Here is a 16,051-nt window from a genome sequence, read left to right as displayed (position 1 = left end):
AGCCTCCATCCGGGCTTGTACACACTGCGGTCTTTATAGATTTCTCTTGTGACATTAGGAAAGGTTTATTGCCTACATTCCCATTTGACTATCTTACCCATTTTTGCTCTACTTGTCCCAGAGAGGGCATCTTTATCACTGCCTCCTGTACAGATAGGCGGGGAGGGAGTGGTTTGGCATTGTTTTAACCCAATTTAACAAAATCTATGGTTCATGGCCTCTTTAGGCTGCTATTCTGTAACCTTCCTTTCCTAAAATTAAAAAAAAAAAAAAAGGAAATTAAATAACTCATTTCGTAAGACGTCAATAGGACAGCAGGCAATAAATTACCTTTATACTATAAACTAAAGCAACACAACCTCCAAATATAGTGAAGTCCATTTATATATATTTCAGAATTTATGTCATTGTAACTATACATTGCTGGTGAATTTTCGGCACCTTGTATTAACACGGTCCGTGTATATACTGTAATCAATATCTGTGAAGGAAAACAAAATAAAATACTGAGTTTCTGAGTAGAGGCACAAAATAAAAATGTATTTTCCAAGTAAATCACAGTAAAATGCTTTGATGATTTCCAACAAAAAAAATGTATTCAATACTTCAAGCAATCTAATTTTCTCTGCAAAGTTAATTTAATCATTCCGGTGAAACTATTGCTAATTTAATTGGTCAATTCCTTAATTCTAACTGAATAGACAATAAGACCTTGCTCCACAAGTTGGGAGGGCTTGCATTCCACGCTTGTCTTAGTTTCTTTCACTACTAGGAGTAGTTTAAAAAAAAAAAAAAGACAAAAACACATCTTCCTTTGTTTAAAGTTTGAAAGAAAAAAAAAAACACCTATTGCTCCTCTTCTCTCCTCTCTTTTTGGTCTGAGTAAAAAATAACATCTGTTTTAAGTTTGAAGCAGATTCTGCCTCCTCCCATCAACCAAGTAACAAAGGTTTTTTTTGCATCTTTTCTTCTTCAAAAACACATTTCCGTTGGATCTATTTAATTCTTTTACAAATGGATAAAATACCTTCTGAACCAATCAAGAAGGGCTAGGCACCACCTGCTATCAAGAAAAGACTATGTGCTATGTACCAAAGAGGGACAAATTCAAAAGGAAATCTAGTACACATGAGGCACCATGCTTTACATGATGGACCTAAGTTGTGCAAATACATAAAAAGTTTTTATTTGTTCATATTACAAAAGTGGCACACATTTAAAAACATTTAAAAAATGGACAATAACAATTCACTTCTATCCGAAGTAACGCAATATAAATTACACTAAATAGTTACATATAAACGGTCTATGTGTAGAAAATTGAAACGCTGAATGGCTGTGGATATGATAACATATCGTATATAAATTAGTATCCTATGTGTATACTAAACCTACCAGCGTACAGATCACACCTTGGAGTTAACAGGATAAGTGACAACATGTCCTGATCCCAGTTACTGGGTGTTAAAAATACCCAAACTACCAAGCTTAATCTAAATGCATGTGTACTGCAACGTCAAACAATACTGCAAGAGAGTATGGCTACATTGCAAAAAAAATAAAATAAATTTGGCAAATGCAATGTAAAGGTAAATGCAGGCAAAGGAGCCACATGCAAAAATAAGGACGAAAGCCCTGGGGCCCTGCAAGAACGGATGTAAAAAATGGAAAATGGAAGTGGAGAGATCCGACACGTCGCGCCAGTCAAGCTGGCTTCATCAGGAGAATGCCACCAGAATCGCTATGGGGTGTATATATATACCTTGCATCATGTATTTGTCCAATCAGGGTAAAGGACCAATTAGAAAGAAACTCACCCTTTCCAGGTGTTTTACCTTAGATACAGCATGTGTCAATGACAGACGCCGGTAATGCATTGTATTATATCGTCTCTGCCATATATAAAATCCGGAACTGCCCGAGTGACTATCAATGGAACGCAATGTGCACGCCACAGGCCGGAAACCACGTGACAAAAATATCATGTGATCCCGATGGCACACAACTTGCGCTCTTGGGACTGGAACAAGTATGGCCGGCGATGTATAATACAGTGTGTAGGACACAAATGTGTGATTCATAACCCGTGACTGGAGTGTTCTCTCATCTGTCCCCAGGAAATCCCTCATTCTTTACATATCCTGGGAATGTTGGGAACATAACTATAGTTCCGCCTATCAGCAAAAATCGTTATGTTAGTAATCTATACCAGTGCCTGTCATTCACATGCAATGACAAATAGTTATACATAAAAATCCATAGTTATGATTGATTAACAATATAAATACAGATATGCTTAAGTTGATAACCTCTAAATGCATTATACAGTTGTTAAATATGGTTAAATTCTTATACAAATATATCATTATCATGTGAATTATTGTAGAGAACTACCGTATTTTTCGCTTTATAAGACGCACCTGATTATAAGACGCACCCCCAAATTTGGTGAAGGAATAGAGAATTTTTTAATAAATGGGGTCCGTCTAACAAATAATATAGGGTATATGTCCCTCATAGCCCCCTCATCCTAAAATTAGCCCCCTCAATCTGGATTTGCCCACGTTATATTGAACACGTCCCCCAGTGATGCCACATTTCCTCTATGGCTGGCACACATCCTCTATGGCTGGCACACAGGCCCACTCTGGCTGGCACACAGGCCCACTGTTGCTGCACACTGCCCCCTGTGGCTGGCACACAGGCCCCCTATTGCTGCACATGACCCCCTGTGGCTGGCACACGGCCCACTGTGGCTGGAACACGGCCCACTGTGGCTGGCACACAGCCCACTAATACTGCACACGGCCCCCTGTGACTGGCACACAGGCCCACTGTGGCTGGCACACAGGCCCACTGTGGCTGGCACACAGGCCCACTGTGGCTGGCACACAGGCCCACTGTGGCTGGCACACAGGCTCCCTATTGCTGCACATGGGCCCCTGTGGATGGCACACAGGCCCACTGTGGCAGGCACACAGGCCCACTGTGGCTGGCACACAGGCCCACTGTGACAGGCACACAGGCCCACTGTGGCAGGCACACAGGCCCACTGTGGCAGGCACACAGGCCCACTGAGGCTGGCACACAGGCCCACTGTGACTGGCACACAGGCCCACTGTGACAGGCACACAGGCCCACTGTGGCAGGCACACAGGCCCACTGTGGCAGGCACACAGGCCCACTGTGGCTGGCACACATCACCCTCTGTTAGATATCGCCCCCATGTTGCTGCTTTTAGTAAAATAAACTCTTTCCTTACCTTTTGCAGCACTGTCCCTCCTCGGGGTTGAGCTCCTCCTGTCTCCTGCACTTCCTACTTCCTGGTTCTAGTGCCGGTCATGTGATCGGGACAGCAGAGAGATATCTCTGCGTGCCTGATCACAGCAGCAGGAGGGAGACCGGGCAGACACGCTGGAGGAGGTGAGTAAAGAGTTTATTATTTTACTATGGGCAGCAGCATGGGGGCCATATCTAACAAAGGGGGGCATGTGCGATCAAAGGTAAGCACAGGCAGATAATATGCGCAGCTCCCTCAGCCCATCGCCGCAGTGCAGTTTCAGCACTATGGTGATGGACAGCAGCTGTGCATATTATGAGCGAGAGCAGGAGATCAAACGCTGCCGCCCGCAGCTTCACCTGCCCCCACCAGCCCCCAGAACCGCTCCAGAGCTGCCCACACCTCCACTGGACTCTGTATATATATATACACCCCCCTCACGTATATTCGGATTATAAGACGCACCCCATACTTTCCCTCAAAATTTGGGGGAACAAAAGTGCGTCTTATAAAGCGAAAAATACGGTAGTTCCTGACATATAGAGAGGTTACATGTAATCCACATTAATCTCAGGACATTAGACCACATTAACCCAGGATGTTTGGGAATAAAACCCACACCAACATCATAATGGAGCCAAATTTGAGTTCAATGCTGTAGTGTCTGAACAGACCACTTCAACATTGTATCAGCGCTGATATTATAACGTTTATCGCTTATGGAAACATGTAAAGAGAAGATCCTCATTAATGCCTCTAGGGTGTACACTATCCAGTTTGAAAATCCATCTGGATTTGCTGCATAAAGGAGGCGGTGTAGGATCTCCTCCCCTAATGGATGTGTGAATTTGTTCTAATCCTACTGCATAGGTGTCCCTAATTCTGCCATTATGGATCTTATGATAATGCATGGCTGCTGTTGAAATTTGTTTGTCCTGTTTAAGATGTTTGTCCGCCAATGCTATGTTTAACAGGTAATGTTGTAATTTCTTATGCAACTCCTGTGTAGTTTTACCTACATATATGAGTGGACAAGGCCAAACAAGGGCATATACAATGTTTTTGAACAGACAGTTAATATAGTTGACCAATTTGAATATTTGCTGATTATTGGGATGTACAAACTGATGAGTAGCTAGCAAAAAAAGAACATATTGAACAGCTACCACATGCAAAAGATCCCTGTAGAGTACAACCTCTTTGTAAATTGATTCTTGGACATGTAAAGTGACTGCGGCTCAAATGATCTTTCAAATTTCATGCTCTCCTGGCTGTGATTTTTGGGGTAGCTGGAACAATGTCCTTCAGTTTAGGCTTTGTGAGGAGAATATTCCAATTTTTGTTGAGAATTTTGTGAAGATCTTGCCATTGATTATTAAAGGAGTTGTCCGACATAAACTCAAAAATTTTTGTTAAGCTAATCTGTGCTGTATTGTCATATAAATCACCCCTACATTGTTATTTTTTGTTTTCTAACTTTTGGCTCTTTGTTTACATTCAGCTCCAGCAAACATGATAACTTCCTGTGCAAAACCTCCTAGTCACAGCTGGCACCGCCCGGCCTCAATGTCCAGCCTCGCCCCAGTTTCCAGCCTCGCCCCCTTGCCCGCCCCCTGCACACATTCCCTGTCAGTTTTCTGCCCCGGCACTGACCTGTTATCACTACAGCATTGGAAATAACAGCCCCACATCAGGCTCTGCACTCCCCACCACATCGGGCTCTGCACCCCCCACCACATCAAGCTCTGCACCACACACACATCGGACTCTGCACCACACACACACATAGGGCACTGCACACCACACACACATAGGGCTCTGCACACCACACACACACATAGGGCTCTGCACCGCACACACACATAGGGCTCTGCACCACACACACACATAGGGCTCTGCACCGCACACACACATAGCGCTCTGCACCGCACACACACATAGCGCTCTGCACCGCACACACACATAGGGCTCTGCACCGCACACACACATAGGGCTCTGCTCCGCACATACACATAGGGCTCTGCACCGCACACACACATCGGGCTCTGCAACCTCCCCCACACACACAGACACGGCGCTCTGTACCGACCCCCCCACCATCGTTCTGTACCGACCCCCCTACCCCCATAGGGAACACATATAGGGAATACATACTTACCCCTCCTCGGTCCCCGCCACTCATGCACGTTCGCACGCTGTCTGGTCTGGACATATCAGACAGTAGTGATGTCACCTCTGTCCTGAACTGTCAGACACAGAGAGCGGGACAGTGATGAGAAGCAGCGCAGCGCTCCCTCTCATCGGTGCTTTCAAATATATCGGCATCTGTGATGCCGGTACATTTGAATGTGCGATCCTGAGCAGGGGGCCCGGTGCTGGCAGTGACACCATGGACAGCCGCCGCCAGGCTCCTCCCCTCAGCTCATGGGTCCCACAGCAGTGCCGGGGAGGTTGCGGGGAGAGTACGGGGTGCGGGGGAATGTGTGGGAGGGTGCAGGGAAGGGGGGCGGGGACTCATGCACTGTACCCGCCCAGCAAGACGGCAACATGCTGTTCCCAGATTTGCATGTCAACATGGTCCTGCCCATGTTGACATGAAATGACCGGAAGCAGCAAAATCGCACAGGAGCAGTCACCTGACCACTCTGAGCCCGGGGGAGAGGGGCTGACAGCAGGGCAGGTAAGTGCTCACTATCTACTTACCTGCCCCAATGTAGCCCAATAGGGAAATAATAAAAAAAGTCAAAACAAGCCGGATAACCCCTTTAAACGTTAATAGGTGAACAGAATTGTCTAGTCTCTTAGCTTTAGGACTCAACAAGTTGGTTCTCTCAATTTCAGTGGTCCGTTCAAGTGCCCGATCTATGATCCATTTAGGGTAACCTCTCTTGCCGAATCTGCATGCCAACGTCTCTCCCTGTGAATGAAAATCAGATTTATTACAGTTTCGCTTGACTCTGAATTGGCCATATGGAATGCCTCTTTTCAGATGTTGTGGATGAAAACTGGAGAAGTGCAAAAGACTATTGGTGGAGGTTGGTTTATGAAAGAGTGTAGATTTGATTCTGTTGTCTTCAATTGACCACTCTACATCCAAGTATTCAACTGTGTTACTCATGGAGGAGGTCAGGACTATGTTGTCCATATTGGTGTTGTTTCCATTAATGAAGTCCAGACAAGACTGGACCGGAACTGAGCATATCAAGAGAAAGTCGTCAATATATCTGAACCATTGAATGACATAGTTGGAAATACTCCTGTGGGTACATCTGTTGCTCCTCCCACCACCCCAAAAATAGATTGGCATGCGATGGGGCACATCATGCCCCCTTCACTGTGCCAGATACTTGCTTGTAGTACATGCGATCAAATACAAAAAAAAGTTATGATGCAGTACATAAGTCAGCAGCTCAAAAAGAAAGATTATGATGCGTCGTTGGTTCCGTGGAACCTCCAAGAAGAACCCGACTGCATTACATCCTAAAATATGTGGAATGCTAGTATATAATGCTTCCACATATAGAGTGATTAGTATTGTATTAGGTGGTATAGTCAGATCTTTAAGTCTTTGTAGGAGAAGCATAGTGTCCCGTACATACGATTTTAGTTTGAGAACCCGTGGCTGTAAAAAATAGTCAATGTACTCAAAAACTCTCTTTCATTTAGACTACCAATACCTGCTACTATCAGTCTTCCTGGAGGTACAGACAAAGATTTATGTACTTTAGGTACCAAGTAGAGAGTAAGGGTAATTGGTTTGGGAGTGGTCATAAACTTATGCTCACCTTTGCGAATGATACCACGGATAAAGGCTGTCTCAACTGTGCAATCCAATTTCTTCTTTAAGGTGCTTGTAGGGTCTGATGAGAGAGCAATATATATATATATATTATATATATATATATATATATATATATCCACACACAATATATAGTTATATAAAAATAAATAGATAAAAAAAAATGACAATGCGCTCCGCTGTATTTTTGATTCTCAGCGCACATAAAGCAGACGGTAATGGACTTCCACCCACATCTGCCTGGCTTTATCTGGTCTGGCAATCAACATACAGGGAAGCCCATATTTTTATTTTCTTATTTAGTTGTTTAAAAAAAATAAAAAAAAAAAATACGTGGGCTCCTGCTATATTTTCTATTGCTAGCTAAGGGTAATCCAAGCAGCTACTGGCTGCTAACCCACACTCCTTGGTGTTACCTTCACTGACAATGGAAAATCCAGGGAAGACCTTTTTTTTAAGTTTTTTACCAAAAAGCTTAAAAAAAAAAAAAAAAAAATGTAGTGGGTTTCACCATATTTTTGTATGCTAGCCAGGTACGGGCTGCCCCCAACCCCCAGCTGCCTATTTGTACCCGGCTGGGAACCAAAAATATAGGGGAGCTCTTTTTTTTATTATTTCATGAAATAATTAAGAAAAACCAAAAAAAACGACGTGGGCTTCGCCCAATTTTTGTGTCCAGCCAGGTACAACTAGGTAGCTGGAAATTGGAATCCGCAACACAGGTTGGCCCAAGCTTTCTGGGCCCCCCTGCTGCGAATTGCAGTCCGCAGCCGCCCTAGAAAATGGCACTTTCATAGAAGCGCCATCTTCTGGCGCTGTATTCAACTTTTCCAGCGGCCCTCGTGCCGGGTGACACGCTGGGTAATAAGGGGTTAATACCAGATTTGTTTTACCAGCTAGTATTAAGCCTGAGATTCTTAATGCCAGGACAAGTTTGACCTTGCCATTAAGAATCTACAATAAACAGTTAAAAAAAAAAAAAAGACACCACACAGAGAAAAAATACTTTATTAGAAATAATTACACAGACACACTTAGGGACTCCATCTTTATTACTCTCCTCATCCCTCCACAATCCTGGTCTTCTGTCTTCTTCAACCCATGCAACTCTGCTATATCACAAAACACGGGCGAGGAAGAACGCTGTTCCTCCCCGTGCTGTATAATCACTCAATGAGTGAGCAAAGGCTGTGGGTTGGTAAGTGGTGACGTCACCACTGCCACCGTTGCCATAGTCACGGTGCCGCTATTGATCAGCTGTGGCAGCCAATCCCTGCATGTGGGCTAACTCTGTAAAGAGTGCCAACATGCAGGGAGAGGGAGCCAAGCATGTGCTCCGTAGTATTGTGGCCATCCTTGTAGTATTGTGCTCATCCTTGTAGTATTGTGGCCATCCCTGTAGTATTCTGCCCATCCTTGTAGCATTGTGCCCATCCCTGTAGCATTGTACTCTGTAGTATTGTGGCCATCCCTATAGTATTGTGCCAATTCTTGTAGTATTCTGCCCATCCTTGTAGTATTGTGCTCTGTAGTATTGTGGCAATCCCTGTAGTATTGTGCCCATCCTTGTAGTATTCTGCCCATCCTTGTAGTATTGTGGCCATACTTGTAGCATTGTGCCCATCCCTGTAGTATTGTGCCCATCCTTGTAGTATTGTGGCCATCCCTGTAGTATTGTGCCCATCCTTGTAGTATTGTGGCCATCCCTGTAGTTTTGTGGCCATCCTTGTAGTATTGTGTTCTGTAGTTTTGTGGCCATCCCTGTAGTATTGCGCCCATCCTTGTAGTATTGTGATCTGTAGTATTTTGGCCATCCCTGTAGTATTCTGCCCATCCCTGTAGTATTGTGCCCTTCCTTGCAGTATTGTGCTCTGTAGTATTGTGCCCATCCTTTAGTAGTACGCAAAAAAACCCCCAAAAAACTCCACACCTCTCCTCCGTTCCCTGTGTGCCCACGATCAGTACCGTGTTTCCCCGAAAGTAGGACCCCCCCGAAAGTAAGGCAGGGTGGGGGTTTCGGGGGGGTCCGCCAATGTAGGGCACCCCCCGATTGTAAGGCAGGGTAGCGGGGGGCCCGGGGAATGTAAGGCCGCCTATGGGTGGTGGTCGCGGCGTAATGTAAGGCCGCATATGGGTGGGGTCCCTGGGGAAAGTACAGGAACTTACCGCTGCCGCTGTTCCCTCGCTCCATCCAGGCCTTCTCCAGTCTCGTGCCACCCGTGGTCCGCCTCCGGTGAATGGCCCCCGCAAGGCTCCCTGCTGGCCATCAGCTCGAGCTGTGATTGGCCAGTCAGCCGGCTCGCAGCTGATTGGCCCTCAGCTCGAGCTGCGATTGGCCAGTCAGCCGGCTCGCAGCTGATTGGCCGAATCAGCCGGCTCGCAGCTGATTGGCCGAAATCAGCCGCGACGTCACCGCCTGCAGGCTCACTCCGATTGGTCCAGCGTCCCCGGCATCCGAATCGTCAGCCCGGCACCGCAGAGGAGATCGAAACAGAAGGAAAGTAACGGTAAGTTCCGAAACTCTCTCTGTGTGTGTGTGTGTGTGTGTGTGTACGGTATGTGTATGGGTGCCGTATGGGGCTGTATGTGTCAGTGTGTGTGTGTGTGTACGGTACCGGTACGATATGTGTGTGGGTGCCGTGTGGGGCTGTACCGGTACCGTATGTGTCAGTGTGTGTGGTGGCAGAGTGGGGGGCAGAACCACTGTATGGGGAGGTTGCAGGGGGGAGGATGGGGTGGATGCCGGATCTCAAACAATGGGGAGGCTGCAGGGGGGAGGATTGTCATTTTTTTTCCAATGTAAGGCCTCCCCCGAAAGTAAGGCAGGGTGGGACTTTTGGGGGTAAAATTAATGTAAGACAGGGCCTTACTTTCGGGGAAACACGGTATTTGCAGAGTTTTGGATTCAGCATGCTTCAACTGTATCCAAAACCCTGCTATGTACAGTACAAGTAGAGTGGATGGGATTTCTAAAAATCCCATGCCCACTGTGTGTGTACAGCCAGCAGTGATAACAGACCAGCGGCGCGGCATTCAGAGGCCGCAGCATGTGAATTTATGCTGGGGAGGTGGAAGCATCCTCCCTAGGCAGAACACAGCTAGGAGACTGCAGCGCACAGAAACCTGATCGTGGGCATGGGCAGCTGCAGTCTCATTACGGAGGAGACTTGCGGCCCTGCCGATCAGGACCCGCCGTGTTCAGGACGCAGCGAGTTCTAATAGAGAGCACGTACCTTACTTACTAGTTGCAACCCGTGACGATCGCGGCCCTATGCTGGGGGTCGGCGCCGCTAAGACTTTACTGCAATTAAATCCATCTGCGGTGCCGCGTAGAGGAACTGTGTCTGTACTATACCAATGGCTGCTGCCTGCCAATCAGATGCAAGGAAGTGACATCGCTGTATGACGTCACCTCCTTGTATCTGATTGGCGGGCAGCAGACACTGGAATAAATAGAGCAGACAGCTCCTCTGCGCAGCACCGCAAATGGATTCAATTGCAGTAAAGTCGTGCCAGTGCCGACTCCCAGCATAGGGCCGCGATCGTCACAGGGTCTGCGGACCACAACAAGCAGCCTCTGGGGCCGCATGCGGCCCGTATGTTTGAGACCTTTGATGTAAATCATGGTGCCTCATATGTACTAGATTTCCTTTGATAAAATACCTTCTATCACCTCTTTGGTGAGTCCTTTAAGACTTTTGGATTGGCTAATACGGTACAAAGATATATATTTACTGGCCCCTATTCTGTCAAATATAATGCTGCTGGACTTTAACCCCTTCACCCCCAGCCACTAAAACACCCTAATGACCGGGCCATTTTTTGCAATTCTGACCAGTGTCACTTTGACAGGTTATAACTCTGGAACGCTTCAACGGATCCTGGCGATTCTGACATTGTTTTTTCGTGACATATTGTACTTCATGTCAGTGGTAAATTTAAACCGATAATTTTTGCGTTTATTTGTGAAAATTTAGGAAATTTTGTGAAAATTTTGAAAATTTCGCAATTTTCAAACTTTGAAAATGTATGCCTATAAATCTGAGAGATATGTCACACATAATAGTTACTAAATAAACTTTCCCACTTGTCTACTTTACATCAGCACAATTTTCGAAACAAATTTTTTTTTCGTTAGGAAGTTAGAAGGGGTCAAAGGTCATCAGCAATTTCTCATTTTTCCAACAAAATTTAGAAAATAATTTTTTTTAGGGACCACATCACATTTGAAGTGACTTTGAGAGGCCAAGGTGAGAGAAAATACCCAAAAGTGACCCCATTCTAAAAACTGCACCCCTCACTCAAAACCACATCCAAGAAGTTTATTAACCCTTTAGGTGCTTCACAGGAACCAAAGCAATGTGGAAGGAAAAAAATGAAAATTTTACTTTTTAACACAAAAATGTTACTTTAGCCATAAAATTTTCATTTTCACAAGGGAGAAAAGAGAAAGTGAACCCTACAATTTATTGTGCATTTTCTCCTGAGTACGCTGATACCTCATATGTGGCAAAAATCAATTGTTTGAGCGCACAGCGGAGCTCGGAAGGGAAGGCGCGCCATTTGAATTTTTGAACGCAAAATTAGCTGCACTCATTAGCGGATGCCATGTTGGGTTTGAAGACCCCCTGAGGTGCCTAAACAATGGAGCTCCCCCACAAGTGACCCCATTTTGGAAACTAGAGCCCTCAAATAATTTTTCTAGATGTTCGGTGAGCACTTTGAACACCTGGGGGCTTCACAGAAGTTTATAACGTTGAGCCGTGAAAAGAAAAAAAAAGTTTTTTTACCACAAAACGGTTGCTTCAACTAGGTAGCTTTTTTTTTCCACAAGGGTATCAGGAAAAAATGCACCATAAAATGTATTGTGCATTTTCTCCTGAGTACGCAGATACCTCATATGTGGTGGAAATCAAATGTTTGGACACACGGCAGTGCTCGGAAGGCAAGGAGCGCCATTTGAATTTTTGAGTGCAAAATTAGCTGCACTCATTAGCGGACGCCATGTCGGGTTTGAAGACCCCCTGAGGTGCCTAAACAATGGAGCTCCCCCACAAGTGACCCCATTTTGGAAACTAGAGCCCTCAAATAATTTTTCTAGATGTTTGGTGAGCACTTTGAACACCTGGGGGCTTCACAGAAGTTTGTAACGTTGAGCTGTGAAAAGAAAAAACATTTTTTTTACCACAAAACTGTTGCTTCAACTAGGTAGCTTTTTTTTCAGAAGGGTTATCGGCAAAAAATTCACCATAAAATGTATAGTGCATTTTTTCCTGAGTACGACGATACCTCATATGTGGTGGAAAGTAATTGTTTGGGCGCATGGCGGGGCTCAGAAGAGAAGGAGCGCCATTTGACAGGAAAATTGGTTGGAATCATTAGCGGACGCCATGTCACGTTTGGAGACCCCCTATGGTGCCTAAACAGTGGAGCTCCCTCACAAGTGACCCCATTTTGGAAACTAGACCCCTCAAGGAGTTTATCTAGATGTTTAGCGAGCCCCAAGGGGCTCCACAGAAGTTGATAATGTTGAGCCATGAATACAATTTTTTTTTCACCACAAAACTGTCACTTCAACCAGGTAGCTTTTTTTTCCACAAGGGTATCAGGAAAAAATGTACCATAAAACGTATGGTGCAATTTCTCCTGAGTACGCAGATACCTCATATGTGGTGGAAAGTAATTGTTGGGCGCATGGCAGGGCTCAGAAGAGAAGAAACGCCATTTGACAGCAAAATTGGTTGGAATCATTAGCGGACGCCATGTCACGTTTGGAGACCCCCTATGGTGCCTAAACAGTGGAGCTCCCCCACAAATTACCCCATTTTGGAACTAGACCCCTCAAGGAATTTATCTAGATATTTGGTGAGCCCCTTGTACCCTAAGGGGCTCCACAGAAGTTGATAACGTTGAACCGTGAAAATTATTATATTTTTTTTAACCACAAAATTTTTGTATCAACCAGGTAGCTTTTTTTTTTTTTTTTACAACGGTAATCAGGAAAAAATGCACCATAAAACGTATTGTGCAATTTTTCCTGAGTACGTAGATACCTCATATGTGGTGGAAAGTAATTGTTTGGGCACATGGTGGGGCTCAGAATAGAAGGAACGCCATTTAACTTTTCAAACGCACAGACGCGGTGCACTGATTGGCCGCTGCAGGACGCACGGTCGGATGAGATACAAAAAGCGTTGGGGATACGGAAAAAAAAAAAGGTCACGCCAAAAATTGAGCAGGGATGCAGATCCGTTATGTGCATCCCTGATCAGCGCTTGGCGGGACGCACGGACGGATGCGATACAAAAAGCGTCGCGAATACGGAAAAAAGTCACGCCAAAAATTGAGCAGGGATGCCGATCCGTTATGTGCATCCCTGATCAGCGCTCGGCGGGACGCACGGACAAATGAGATACAAAAAGCGTCGCAGATATGGAAAAAAGTCACGCCAAAAATTGAGCAGGGATGCCGATCCGTTATGTGCATCCCTGATTAGCGCTCGGCGGGACGCATGGACGGATGCGATACAAAAAGCATCGCGAATACGGAAAAAAGTCACGCCAAAAATTGAGCAGGGATGCCGATCCGTTATGTGCATCACTGATCAGCGCTCGGCGGGGCGCATGGACAGGTGAGATACAAGAAGCGTCAGGGATATGGGAAAAAAAAGTCCCGCTGAAAACTGACCACGGATGCAGATCCGTTATCTGCATCCCTGATCAGCACTCGGCGGGACGCACGGACGGATGAGGTGTAAAAATGGACAGGATACAAGAAAAAAAAAATTATACTCACAGTACCAAGAGGATCACTGACCAGAGGAACTGCAGAGGAACAAGAAGGCAGTGAGATGGACAGCTTTACACGAGCAGCAGGCAGGACGTTGGACAGATCAGCAGAAGGACCCAGCGATGGAGGCAGATGCGATCGGGCCAGTGAAGACCTCGGGCGACCCGTGAAGGCAGGTAAGAGGACGTCGGGGGGGGGAGGGGGTTGCAGAGGGGGATGGGGAGAGGGGGGGGCAGAGAGGGAGAGCAGAGGGGGCGGAGAAGCAAAGGCAGAAGGAAGGAACTTTGGAAGCAGAATAGAGATGACAGAGGAGGCAGGCAGATCGCGTGGGGAGCAGATCGGGATGCCGGGGGGCAGATCGGGGCGTAGGGGGGCAGATCGGGGGGGCACGGGCAGGGGCCTTCACGGGAGTGCGCAGGGGCCTTCACGGGAGCGTGCAGGGTCCATCGCGGGAGCGCAATACTTACCATTGGAGCAGGAGCGGTGACATCAGAGGCGGCGTCTGCGGCGGCAGTAGCGGTGGCGTGGTACCAAAAGTACCAGCCAGTGCACGCTGCAGACATGTTGGGGGAGGGTCCCCAGACCAGCACAGGCCTGGGGAGGGCGGCCACCTGCAGATCACACCGCCCCACTGCACACTGATTGGAGCAATTGCGCGTCATAGCACGATCGCTCCAATCAGTGCTGCAGGGGCTGGGGGCGACATGTTTGAGATCCATCTATGATCTGCTGTAGCTGCTACAATAGATCATAGCAGGATCTCACATTATCGCACTAATTCGGGCATTATTTTTGCCGAAATTAGTGCAAACGATGTGGTTGGCGGTTCAGATTTGAACAGCCAATCACATCGATCGCCTATGGGGGGTGGCGATGCCACCCCCCCTGGGGTCAAGCAAAGGTCCCCTGCTGTAAGAAACAGCAGGGGATATCATTTGAAAGCCGTTGCTATGGCCATGGCAATCAAATGAAGTTTAGGCAGTAAAATTACGTCCCTGGTCGTTAAGTCACGTTAAAATAGGACGTAATTTTACTGCCCACGGTCGTGAAGGGGTTAAAGGGAATGTATCGGCAGAAAAATTTTTTTTTCAATAACTGAAAAAATGTAAAGTAATAATATTTTAATGTTTTGTTTAAATATTATTGTTTTTTTTTTAATTGAGCAAAATATAAAAAAAAATTAAAAAGTTTAATATTTTCCACTGTTTCCACTGTTAAACACTAGGGGGAGCAGCTTCTGAAATCCTACAGAAATGCAACTGTATAAAAAGCTCACATTACAGCTGCAGTAAAGTGGGCGGAGTCTGCTCTCCTGTGTGTGATGGCACGCCTCCCCCCTCCCAATCTGAGTGTTTACAAAGGATAACAGACAATGACAGTAAGGTGCCTTGGAGGGGGGTTACAAAAACGCTGAATTTCAGGAAAGCAAAGTTTGATCAGCTTAGAGAAGACCTTCGCCAAATTGATTGGGACAATGTCCTCAAAAATGGGAGCACAGAAAATAAGTGGGAAATTTTTAAATCGGTATTAAACACCCACTGCGAGCTAGCCATACCATACAGAAATAAGAGGGCTAGGAACAGGAGAAAACCAATGTGGCTAAATAAGGATGTAAAAGGGGCAATGAATAATAAGAAAAAGGCATTTAAAAAGCTAAAACAAGAAGGCAGCGAGGAAGCATTAAAAATATATAGAGAAAAAAATAAAATGTGTAAAAAACAAATATATTTAGCAAAAGTAGAAACTGAGAGACTCATTGCTAAGGAAAGCAAAGCAAATCCCAAACTATTCTTTAATTATATAAACAGAAAAAAGATTAACCCTTTAGTGACGGAGCTAATTTTCACCTTAATGACCAGACCAAATTTTGCAATTCTGACCAGTGTCACTTCATGAGGTTATAACTCTAGAACGCTTCAACGGATGCCGGTGATTCTGAGATTGTTTTTTCGTCACATATTGGACTTCATGTTAGTACCAAATTTAGGACAATATTTTTTGCGTTTATTTATGAAAAAAATTGAATATTGGCAAAAATTTTGAAAATTTTGCAATTTTCAACTTTTGAATTTTTATACCGTTAAACCAGAGATTTCTGTGACACAAAATAGTTAATAAATAACATTTCCCACATGTCTACTTTACATCAGCACAATTTTGGAAACAAAATTTTTTTTCGTTAG

General features: G+C 45.4%; 1 protein-coding gene across 1 annotated transcript in view; it reads right to left on the bottom strand.

Moving 5' to 3' along the window:
- LOC142312957 (uncharacterized) overlaps nt 1-16,051 on the bottom strand; it is a 210,455-nt gene that overhangs the window by 68,259 nt on the left and 126,145 nt on the right. Inside the window, 2 exon segments of the mRNA XM_075351946.1 lie at nt 6,224-6,472; nt 6,758-6,902. Coding sequence (XP_075208061.1) covers nt 6,224-6,472; nt 6,758-6,902 — 394 coding nt within the window.

The sequence above is a fragment of the Anomaloglossus baeobatrachus genome, chromosome 5 (genome assembly GCF_048569485.1).
Source record: "Anomaloglossus baeobatrachus isolate aAnoBae1 chromosome 5, aAnoBae1.hap1, whole genome shotgun sequence".
Lineage (NCBI taxonomy): Eukaryota > Metazoa > Chordata > Amphibia > Anura > Aromobatidae > Anomaloglossus > Anomaloglossus baeobatrachus.
Note: the sequence above shows the minus strand (reverse complement) of the source record. Positions and strands in the feature narration are given on the sequence as shown.